A 12,082-nucleotide genomic window follows, 5' to 3' on the forward strand; every position below is an offset into this window, starting at 1 on the left:
AAAAAATAAGATAAGACATGCAATCGATTCTCTCTTTATATTCGAGATCCAACTCATTTTGTTTTTTTTACTTTTTATCCTGCCATGGCATAGATACTACACTTTGTGTATCTGATGAGAACAAAATTAATCTCCCATTTTGGACTTACTGCAATCTAACACCATACTTCGAAACAAACCAATATGGTCAGTTTGCCACATGGATTACTGTTACCCAGTCTTTTCAGAATATACTTATATGTTCTTTGACACCATGTGTTAGAAAATAATATATCAGGTACTATTCCACCATCTTGTAATATTTTCCCATAAAACTTTTTTATCCAAATGAAACAAAGTATACAAAAATGTTATATTTTATTGTAAAAGGTGCTAAAAAATTTAAAGCTAGCGCAGACTTATAAAATATAATTTAAGAATAAATTTACACACGTACATACAAACTTAAGTATACATTTATGATTGTGAGATTCCTTTAATATCGAGTAAACAAATACAGCTCCGATTGGTTACCTACAATAAGTTAGCCTCGCGTCCATTACATAATATAGTATCACAACCGATGCATGTCGATAGCGCAACAACACTATACTGCAAATGCAATGATTACTTTGAAAAAATGCTACCATATTTTTAAATAATTTACATTCGCTGCCATATAATCTTACAAAAATTGTTCTTACTCCTAAAATTGTCAGTCACTCTTGATATATCTTAGCAGATGGTATGGCACTAATACCACTAGGTACATTTGAGGTTATACTTATCACAATAATTGTTGTTACTGTCATGGATGTCTTTTAAAATATAATCATATTGAAGTCATTAATTAAATTACACAGGTAGAGATTCCAATCAGTCTTTGATTTTCTTAGTAATAATGATGAAAACTGTTTATATTTGTCATGCTGAATTCATTATTGATTTTCGTAAAATACTAATTTGAACTTTGTATTTAATATTACACATAAAAATAATCTCAGTTTTATATAAATCACACGACTTAAGCACATAAGTAGAATTGCTTATTTGATATGAATTGTAGGGATTAATCAAAGCTAAATTTAACTTCCTCTCGGGAACGATCATTATTGGCCGCTACAGCCTGAAGCCAGTATCGGCTTATTTGGCTTTCGATTGAAGGCGTACTTTCCTTGCGTGCACTCGCGGCCCGAGCCTTTCGTTTTGCTTTGGTGTGCTTTGTCCGGCGCCGTCCCACCTTCGTCTTCATTTCGGCTATCTTCACCGACAACTGACTATCCAGAGAGTTGCGCCGCGACTCTACGGATACGTGACGCAGACTGATGCTGATCTGCGAGTCTTGCGAGTTGCGTCGATCCGGCGTCGAACTGAGAGAGTGATGTGTGTGGGCAGGCAGCACGAGCGCGTCCCGACGCCTCACGAAACGCGGTAAATTCGCTGCCCATGACGATGATAACTCACCACTGTTGAATAAATTTAACTAATCAAGATCACATAGCAAATAGTTATACAAATATAAACTCAAAATAGAAATAAACAAAGTTCTTTATTGGGTACGTACTACATACCTTTCATGTTTCGCATCTTCTGGGTAATCAATGGGAGACGTATGATCTAAGCAAAGTCCGACCGGATCTTGTCGCGACCCTCCAAGCGAGATGGAGAGGCGGCCGCGTGCTGCGAACTCTGCTCGGCGCCGATATGCGCGACGGATCAGTTCGTGTTTGTGTGCTCGACGAGTCACTTCTTCTTCCACGGAACATCCGCATTTACTAAAAAAAGATAAATACATATTTCAATAGTTTCCATTGATCATATAATTCTTTTTCTGGTACTTCTAGCGCCTTTTTTAATGTCGCAAGGGGATTTGGCTTTTGATATATTTTACAAAGACTATGTTCTACCAATGAAGACTAATTTATGTTCAATTTTAAGTCGAACTAGAGCCTATGCCCCTCTATGTCCTGGCGTCTCCGACATTCACCCTGAAGCGTTCTCGCTAAGGTCGAGGCGATGAGTACGTACCGTGCGAGGTAGCGGCGCCAGGCGGCGAGCGCGGCGGGGGTCCAGGTCCAGGACGCCATGAGCGCGCCCGCCGCCACGCAGCACAGCAGGCGCAGCTGCAGCACCGACACCGACGGCCGCGCGCCCCATCCGCACGACAACGAACTCTCCTTCAGCGCCTCCAGGCGGCAACTAGGAGCGAAACATTTCATTATACTTATGTTGAAAAGCTTTTGTTTATAAAGTTCCAAATATGGGTGTAAGAACGTCGCTCCCGAAAACAAAAAAAGTGACAGTTCTGGTGATTCCCGACAGGTTGACATAAAAAAAATGCAACTGGATAATAATGGATGTAATGAAATAAACAGAATGAGAATAAATTGTATATCCCTTCTGAAACACACTGTACAGTACAGCAACAATTGACTCACATGATATTATTCTTGAAAGACTCCTTCCAGAGGTCAGCGTTCCTGAACTCGTAGATGTGGCAGGCGAAGGTGACGCAGATAAAGATGGCGACGAGCGCGGCGGTGAGGGAGCAGCGCGTGATGGTTTGCCGGATCTTGTTGGCGGCGCGCGCAGAGATCACGTCGCGGCTCGACACGCGCACCGCCACCAGCGAGAACACTCCTACCAAATCAATTTATATAAGTTTATAGCAGTAGTGTAAGGTAGAACTCAGGTAATTTTATTTCAGGTAATCAAAGCTTGTGCATGTAAGATGACTAGGATTTATGCATAAAAACATAGTGGATATTTATGTCTATCCTATTCAAGCTAAGTATAAATATTTTGTTACACACATGGAACTTAATCCCTAGCACACCCCAAAGAATTAGCTGAATGATATACATGGTTGTTAATTACCTACATAAAGAAGGAAATTAAATCTTTAACTATCCAGGCATTATTTATTAAATTACATTATGAACTAAATTTCACCATTCATACCTCTTAGTAGAAAATATCCTCCAAGCGTAAGGACGACTGCTAATGGTGCCAATAGTAATGCAGCTCTCATAGAATGATTCACGTAGCCAACAAAACACACTCCAGTCACACTACTGCCATCCACCTCGCCGAAAGCCATCGTGGTTATCGTCAGTATTAGAGGCAGTGACCACGCGACCAGGTGGAAATACGCTGCTTTCTTGTCTATACGGTCTTGAATTTTACCTGTAAATAATTGAATATCATTAGATATTATAGAGAATTTGCTTTATCATATATCATACGAAATTTGTTTTTTACTGTCTACATTACTTGTTTAATAAGCTGAGTTACAGTACTGATAATATCCATTAAAGTCTTACCTCTCATTAAATCCAACTTTTATTGCATATTAAATAAATAAACAAATAAAGCGTTAGAAAAATCTTTGGATGAAAATTGCGGCATGCTACCAATTTAATAACATAGTGTGTTTACCTAGAGCTCGAAAACTCATATGCCAAGCGTAGGTGAAAATCACGAACCAGACACAGGCCGCCATCATGAAATAATACACCTGAAATATACAATCATTTTTGAGGAAACATTTCACAAATTCAGGACAGAATTTTGATAATAAGATATTAACCAGCACAAAAACAACGACGCATGAAAGATTCTCTTCGGCTGACGGCTCGCCTTGCCTTCTTGTGCCATCTTTGGAACAAACAATGTCATCTCTAGACCCCACGCCGAATTGAACGAGCCACCTAAAAAAAGAGATACTTTCTAATGAACATAATATTTTTAATCACTGCGTCACGGCTTTGGACTTGGCAAAGAGAAGAGAATCGTACAACATTTGTGTCTTAATTATTTATGTTCTATGTGTGTTATATGTGACAAAAACTTTGTGAAAATTTCAGCCTACTACTTATACGGCCTACAAGACAAATGGCGTGAACCTCGTATTAAATGTTCGCAGTTAAGTAGGCTTTGGCAGCAAAACCCAAAAAATATTAAAAACTGCACGGTCATGAGTAAACTAAAATTTTCGTTCCCTAAACCCATATATATCCACCGCTTACCCCATAGAAGCAACAGCGAAGCACACGTTGATGTAAAATATGACCAGAGCGGGGTATTTGTTAGCGCTGCGCCAGTCTATGAGGAACGTGGCGACCGTGAGGAGGTTGAGGGCGAGGCACACGCCGGCGCCCCACGCGATCAGCCGGTGGATCTGTTGGTGCTCGTCGTCTGTGTACAGCGGGTCGCGGCACGGCAAACCGCACCCGGTTATACCTAGAAATTATGATAGCTGTAACGCGCTCCACATAAATGGACTAGTGATGATATCGATCACTCAATATTATCTATTAGTTTATTTTTTATTTATTTATTTATTTCATAGCTTTATTGTACACCATAAACAAAACACTGTGCTTAATATTAAAACAATATAGGCTGAAAGGAGGTACAATTGGTGGTCTTATCGCTCGAGGCAATCTCTTACACACAACCATTGGATGGAATAAGAGAGAATGATGAAAATGGTAGTCTAGGGTAATTTTACGTAAAATAGTTTTAAAACCTATTTCACGTAAAACTTAGATATAGGTATGGACAAGTTAAATCTTTTTCAGGTTAGTGTTCTGTTATAGGCGACAACACCGTACAAAAATAATCCACATGGGTTTTAAAAGCAATCGACTTTAAAATCTCACCTTCGTAAAAGTGCAACGGTTTTTCTGTGCGAATGAGTGGTGGTAAACATTTCCCTGTCGTGTTAAACTTGATCTCGCGGACAGCGTTGTCACATCGTGGCGGGAACAGTGTAGTGTTACATTTCAAAAAGGACGGAAAGTACGAAGTGTTATACAAGATTGCACACGGCTCCATAGTTATTTTACACATCTCGTATGAAGGCAGATACACCATATCTTCTCCGAGTATTTCCTCGCACTTTGGCATAAAGGTAGCACAAAGTAAGGGCTGTATAACGGCCCAACAATTTGGCACATTAATTAACTCTCTGTACAATTCTAATTGATTTTCGATTTGTTGCTGAGTATCGTAGAATGTCAGACGCACACTTGTTCTATCATATGGCAGTTTTGATCCCAAACAAGTTGTTTTGTTGAGTGGTTCACAAGGCGCTTTTCTAACACAACTGTCTAGTTTGCTTTCTCGCTCTGGAAACCATTGTGTACTTTTGTCTGGTTTGATTAGTCTGTAATTAGGGGTCCCATTGATTACTTCTAGACGCTCAGTGGCGGTGTCGGTGAGATCCGTGATGGAGTTTTTGTCTCCACCGGTGTCGTACTGGCTCGCGCGACATGCTGACACTAAAATAACGGAGCACAACCATCCCTTATAGAGCATCTGAAACAAACAAATGAGGGTGTTTAGTATATTGACTGCGTGCAAAAAAGGGGGTAGAAAAGTAAAAAAAAAAATTAAAACTACACTTTAATTCTCAATTATTCTTTATTGAAGGTAGAGGGCGGTATCAAATGAAACCCTTTGAAATTTAAATTTTTTATTAAATCTACAAAAGTGCAGCAGAAATCTCTTACAAGTATAAGTAAGATTTTCCAATCGTCGCAGTCCGGAAGAGGTCCAAGGATTGAGGATATTTGGTAGGCAAAGGTATCAGTACATTAGTGACAATGTTAACGAAATAAAATAACTTCTTTAACCAGATAATAAATGTAAGTACAATTATTATTCTACGAAAATGATAGTGATAAAATTCAAGGTGGATGATAATGATGATCTAATAACGAGTTACCCTACATAAACAACATGTGCAATTGTGGAAACACTAACAATGTAGTCATATAAATGTAGTATTTTAATTTTTGTAATTGCAATTTTTATATTTTGTTAACATAACTTCGTACATAAAACGGTCATGTTAATTCAGTGGATCACAAAAAATCTATAAAACTGTTTTTTTTTATGTAAAGTCGTACTCTATCATTATGGGTAACTTCAAAAACATTTTAAATCTGCTGGTAGACAAATATCCTTCAGAATTAAGTAAATAAAAAGAAAAGAAAGTTACTCTTCAATTCGAAATATTTCCGATTTCGCACAAAAAACCCCTAGAAAAGAAACATTTATATGGCGACAGGTGCGTATAAGAACTGGATTACTAAACAAATTTTGATTATGAAGGCCATTTGAACAGATTGGCTATCGTGTTTTGTTTTATCTGCTCTAAAGGGCTAAAATAGGGAATGAGCGTTTTTTTGAGAATTTATAAGGCGATAGACCGATCCGAATGAAAATTGGTATGTAAATTTTTTTTTCAACCATATAAAAAAAATAATGGCCATTTATTTTGTAATTCACATCCACGGGGACTTTTGGAGAAAAACTAAACCACTGAACCGAACGTAATATAATTTGTTACAAGGTTAAGTTGGAACCAAAAAATAAACATACATAAAGGGGGAGATGGGGAAGAAACTACGCACCTGAACCGATCTCCATAAAATTTGGCATTAAAATATTAACTAACCTTATAATATTTAAGAAGTAATATTTTTAAAGTCACTAATAAGGGAAAAACTGAACTGCCAATAGGAGGATTTAACATAATGGCGTTCTTTTAATAATGCCTTACAGAATACAAAAGAATGCTTTTGGCACTGAGCCCGTCTTTACATACTTTGTATATATTGCAAAATAAATATAAACAACGAAAAACAAACATAAGAGCTAAGATCAGGAAATATACAATGAGCTGTTTAAGAGTATTTTTTTTTTCTCTGGAAGAAAAATTTGGTAAAAATCGAGCGCAAACGCGAGCAAATGATAATACTATTTAGGCATGAAGAGTCATGTGTCATGTTGTAATAATGATGAATGTCCTGAAATATTACAACACATAAAGCTGTATTATTATTTTAAACGAAATTATTCTGCACGTAAATTTTATTATGATCTCCAGTTTATTATAAAATATTCGCATATTATAATATCATACATCATTCAATCATATTTATACTCTAAATTCATATTAAGACGTCAAGTACTGATAAAATGTACAAAGGATAGGATTATCCAAGGACCTCACCACATTTTTTTTTCTTTATTTTTTATTGTCTCATATTTATTTTATTAAATAGTATATAGATATTACAAACCAGTTGGTATCGGGCCGAAATTTATTTACGAATCTTTATTATTGACAAAACAAATTCAATAAATACCAGACTCTTACTATAATGTGATGTTGATGTGATGTCTCGAACACATGGCCGCGAAAAATTTACGAAGATCGCCACAAATTGATGCTTGATATACCCGGAGGAGGTCTTATGCCAGTTATAGTTTTCTTTCTTCTCTTCACATAGTAATTACCTGACATCATAAAACCGTGTTACATAAATATACTAATAGTTTCATATAACATTAGAAAGATAAACTCACCATAATTCTCCGCAAACAAGGATATCACCTGTTTTATTCTAAAACAAGAATAATATAACATAATATGAATTTATTGTTTACAGCTTACGAAAACATAATAAAAGCTGTAAATAAAAAAGTATGTACAACCATTTGTTTCATCACTATTCTGTATTTGTGTAACACTTTACGTAAAAGCAACGATAAAACGTAAATAGTGAAACTTTAGTCCGTGCACGAGTACAATATAAGGCTAGATACTAATTGGAAATAGGTTTGCCGCCTCTTCTGTAAGATCTATTACCGCCTGAACTTCTGCGATTTCTTGGAGATCCTCGCATGCCACCATTGCCTCTCCAGTTACCTCGTCCACCATGACCATTCATGCCGCGACCCCTGCCTCTACTTCTACCTCTATAGCCGCCGTCCCATCTCTGATTGCGTGAAAAACCTTCATTACCATTGTCTTCTTCATTGTAGTTATTTTCGTCATCGTAATTTTGTTCGTAAGAATCATCTTCATTATATTCTTCATTGTTAGGAGAAAAGGATTGTTCGTAATTAGAATCAAACCTTTGTTTATTATATCCATTGTCAGAGAAAGGTGGTCTTAGTGACATATTTCCCATTGGTGGCATATTAACCATTGGCGGCATAGCATTTATAGGGGGCATAGTACCTAAAGGCGGGGGCATAGTCGTCATTGGTGGCATAGTTCCAATAGGAGGAGGCATGCCTGTCATATGTGGTGGGGGAATTAGCAAAGGCCGCATGGGGGGTACCATCGGTGGCCTCATTGATCCCATTGGACCTGGTGGCCTCATCATATTGTTCATTGGTGGCATATTATTCATTGAACTCATATTGCTCCTATCTGATCCATTATTATAATTATCTTCATCCTGATCTTGATTGCTCTGCTCTGTGGCATTCATTTCATTGTCATAATAATCTTGTTCATGTTCATAATCATTGTAACTATCATCTTCCATGTCTTCATCCGCATTTTCACCTGGATTTTCTTCCTGATCAGGATATTCAAAGGGTTGAAAGTTGTCCTCATCTGCATCATCTTCCAAATGCGGCATTACATCATGTAGCTCCTCTATCTCTCCTGTTGCTATATACTTTTTGAGAGCCATAGGCCCTTCAGATATTGATTTTTCAAGTTTTGATCCTGGCTCTACTATAATTAGTTTTCCATAAATAAATATGGCTGATGGGGTAATTTGTTGCAAAGGTATTGCTCCTGGGACAGATTCCACTAAAGCCTGTGTCAACGCTTCTGATGCAGCATCATCAGCCGTAGGTCCATGGTTCCATTGAGCTTGGAAATTCCTTGGAATGGGCTTACTATAGGGTACTTTCTTTACCTTTTTCTCAAATTCCATTGGAACAAATGTTGTGTCCAGATCCAAACCAGGTATAACTTTGTCTGTGTCTGAAGAAAATATTTCAACTTTATCTTCAGGACCCATTCCAGGTATGACTGCTGGTTCTTCTAAATCATTATCATCCTGCACACCTGGAGGTAATGTATTCAAATTATATTTGTCCCTCATGAGATCACCAGGGCGGTTGCGGGTCCAAAACTTTGATGTATGATCATTAGATCCTGAGCACAAAATATGGCCCAATGGGTGCCAAGCCATTGTCCAAACAATTGATTCATGAGCTCCTTCTATGCATCCAACTTCCTTATCAGTACCAACATTCCAGAATAAAATAGCTCCATCTGAACCTCCTGAACAAAATAATCCTTCATGTGTGGGATGCCATACTACGCTAGATGCTTCCTTCTTGTGACCTCTAAATATTTGTAATTCCGATCCTAATTTCCGAATGTCAAACAATTTGAGTAAGTGATCACGAGAAGCCGTTATCAACCAATTTCCATTATCATTCCATTTGAGATCCATAACTGTAGATTTATGAGCATGCAAGGTTGATAAAGCTGTTCCTGATTTTGGATCCCATAGTTTAATAGGCTGCTGGTTATCTTTGCTTCCAGACACAATGAGAGCTTTAGTCGGGTGCCACTGAACACACTTCACATCAGCCCCGTGTCCCCTCAATATCCTTTCCTCTTGACATCTATAGAAGTCGAAGATACGCAGTGTCCCATCATCGGAACATGTTACTATTTTGGAATCACTAGGACTGAAACTTATTCCTCTAACTGCTTCCTTATGAGCTTGATACATCTTAACATTATTCATATTGCTTTGCCAATATTTGATAAACCCTGAGTGATCACCTGTTACCATCCATCCTTCTCCGTGTGACCATACCATGGACCTAACTGGAGAATCATGAGCCTGAAGGATAGTTTCAAAATTAAATGTTAAACCATTCCACAAAGTAAATTCGCCCGAAGAAGCCCCAGTTATTAATCTTCGACCTTCCGGTGTCCAAGCTACAGCAAATATGGGACACCTCATTTTATTTGTTGCAGTTTTAACGAAACGCGTTGTCACGGCATTTATGGGGTTTTCAGCGTAAGAGGGCGGCGGTAAGAGATCAGGAGTATACATAGCGTCGGGCTGCAGCGCGTGTCGGTCCCGCCAGTCCCGTTGCCAAACGCGACATTCTAGTGCTTTGATAATAGCAGCATTATAGTCTACAGTTTTACGCATAACAGATTTACGTAAGCGTTTACCATCGAAATCGTCTTGAGTCATATTAAGGGGACCCTGAGGTGGAAACCGCATCTGGTAGTTGAAAGGCCTAAAGTTATGGCGCATGTTGTTGCGCCCGGGTGGACCCATAGGCGGGCCCATAGGAGGACCCATGCCCATGCCGGGTGGAGGCATTGACAGATTCGGTTGAGGATGGCCGTAATCCATCGTTATTAGCTTCAATACCTAAAGAAATAATTCGTTTCAATAAAGTTACGGTCATAAATTACAAAAGCTAGAACGCGAATGTGGCTTATTTGTAAGTTTTTAGGAATGTCTTACCTTTTAAGGACGAAATACGCTATAACATTATACAAGTTTCATTCACAAAGACACAGTACACGGATTTTTAACTTATTGTCATGAAAATAATACACTTAAAAACAAAACTGAGAATACAATGCTAACCTAATGAAAATGCTATCCAAGCCAGGAAGCCATTTTTATAATTAATAGTGTTGAATCGATTATCGATACATTTATCGCAATCGACTAAAATAAGTTAGGTCTGTATAAAACAAATTAAATATCTTATTAAAGAGTATCTTTACATATACTTATTATCTAGGTAGTAATATATGAATATATTGTTTTACTAATATTTCAACTTTTTTTTCATGTTAAACTACACCTATTTTAGTCGATATTTTATATTTCTTCTAAATGTTGGGTACATTTAGAAGAAATACATTTTTCAGCAGACAAATAAATATCAAGACTTTGGCTGGGTTTATACATCCGTTATTTCCATTTCTGAATCTGAATCTGAATCCAGGACGCTCCGAATCATTACCTTAAACAGATGTACTACGTTTTTTTCGTAGCTGAATAAAATCAATATAATTATTATTTTCAGATTGATCTCGAAATTCCGTTTAACTCAGTTTATATTAAAAACAGTAATAAGTAGATGTATATTTCACTTTTATAGAATTAAATAAAATGAAAAAGTATCTTTTAATGAATATTGGACATATTTATAATTTTTATTTATTTGTTTAGAACAGGCACCATTACATATTTTATTAATTTTCAAATATTTTGTAATGTTTCATAAGGGGAATATTTCCTTTTAGTTTCTTTATAACTAATTACTTCTTTTTTTGTAAGTTTTGTTTTTCCAAGGTAGTTTAACTTACTTTAAAAACGTCAAACTGAATATTGGCAGCACTTCTTAATTATATAAAGGTCTGAGACAATCATTGCTTTTTTTAGAATCTGAATTCCGTGTCTGACTTCAAAATGCAATTCCGGACGTATAGTCTCCGCCTATCTATTGCATTTATTTATTTATTTTGTAAATAACGCCATCTTTTGTTTAGAAGTTAGAAGTATGTTCTAAATTATATACTTACTTACCTGTTTTACTACTTGACGATAGATAAAGTTACTGCCGAACGAGTTTGTTTTTGTTTTTGATATCAACGATTTTTCTAAGATCCTCTCGTCGCTGTATACCTACTGAGCATAATAATGGTTACTATAATAACTATTATTATTATTAATTAGTCTGAGGCTATATATTAGGACGCCTTCACATTTACTGAGCAGAACTTGCAGCGCGGATGTAGCGCTGCTTTCACTGTACTTAAAAAATTCACAATACTATTATAAAGAAAACACGAACGATTGCAGCGCCACGCCGCACCCACTTAGTTGATAGGTATTTTCTATTGTGGCAATATTAATAGAGTCATAAAATAGCGCGGCAAAATATAGCTGACTATGTTCTATGTCCTATGTTGAGGAGCCCCTTTTTCCACACTTAGCCCGTAGTAGACAGGCGCCAATTTTAAAGGATGGACCCAATAGAGGATTTTTTCTATACAACCGAAGACTACTTAGAAGAATCAACGGACCCTCACTAAGTTATCAGTGAAGTCATGTCTCAGGTTTCTTTATATCTTTTCTGTTTTCAGCAACAAACTGTCACATCGCTTCGCATTGTGTGTAGACTGTCAATATGGCTTACCTAATGGTAAGTGTAGGTACCTAAGTCTGGTGTCTGCAATGCGGTATAGACTCTCACACTCTTAGGTGTATTCTTACCTCCTTATTCATAGACG

General features: G+C 37.1%; 2 protein-coding genes across 4 annotated transcripts; both read right to left on the bottom strand.

The window, feature by feature from the left end:
* Positions 1-343: 343 nt before the first annotated feature.
* On the bottom strand, positions 344-10,194 carry LOC115455800 (protein smoothened). 3 transcript variants are annotated; one of them, XM_030184526.2, is made up of 10 exons: positions 9,998-10,194; positions 4,644-5,301; positions 4,008-4,221; positions 3,569-3,689; positions 3,418-3,496; positions 2,941-3,165; positions 2,418-2,619; positions 2,008-2,178; positions 1,551-1,754; positions 344-1,445 (listed from the first exon to the last, which is right to left on the bottom strand). In XM_030184526.2, the coding sequence occupies exons 1-10, from the start codon at positions 9,998-10,000 to the stop codon at positions 1,049-1,051; spliced, it is 2,274 nt and encodes a 757-aa protein (XP_030040386.1). In that variant the 5' UTR covers positions 10,001-10,194; the 3' UTR covers positions 344-1,048. The 3 variants fall into 3 exon arrangements, with proteins under 3 accessions (XP_030040386.1, XP_030040383.1, XP_030040385.1); XM_030184523.2 differs by having other exon boundaries at positions 344-1,462; positions 1,544-1,754; XM_030184525.1 differs by lacking the exon at positions 9,998-10,194 and adding an exon at positions 7,151-7,425 and having other exon boundaries at positions 344-1,462; positions 1,544-1,754.
* LOC115455799 (pre-mRNA 3' end processing protein WDR33) lies at positions 7,413-10,454 on the bottom strand. The gene is made up of 2 exons (XM_030184522.2): positions 10,299-10,454; positions 7,413-10,202 (listed from the first exon to the last, which is right to left on the bottom strand). Exon 2 carries the CDS (start codon positions 10,182-10,184, stop codon positions 7,599-7,601), a length of 2,586 nt encoding a protein of 861 aa, XP_030040382.1. The 5' UTR covers positions 10,185-10,202; positions 10,299-10,454; the 3' UTR covers positions 7,413-7,598.
* Between the last annotated feature and the right edge of the window lie 1,628 nt (positions 10,455-12,082).

Source organism: Manduca sexta, chromosome 10 (assembly GCF_014839805.1).
Source record: "Manduca sexta isolate Smith_Timp_Sample1 chromosome 10, JHU_Msex_v1.0, whole genome shotgun sequence".
NCBI lineage: Eukaryota > Metazoa > Arthropoda > Insecta > Lepidoptera > Sphingidae > Manduca > Manduca sexta.

Excerpts from the sequence above, each read along its gene's own strand:
- LOC115455800 (XM_030184523.2), bottom strand. Across the intron at positions 3,166-3,417 it reads TATGAGTTTTCGAGCTCTAG|GTAAAATTCAAGACCGTATA; the intron begins GTAAACACACTA and ends AATTATTTACAG. Across the intron at positions 2,620-2,940 it reads AGGATATTTTCTACTAAGAG|GAGTGTTCTCGCTGGTGGCG; the intron begins GTATGAATGGTG and ends TTGATTTGGTAG.
- LOC115455799 (XM_030184522.2), bottom strand. The coding sequence starts at position 10,184 with ATGGATTACGGCCATCCTCAACCGAATCTGTCAATGCCTCCACCCGGC.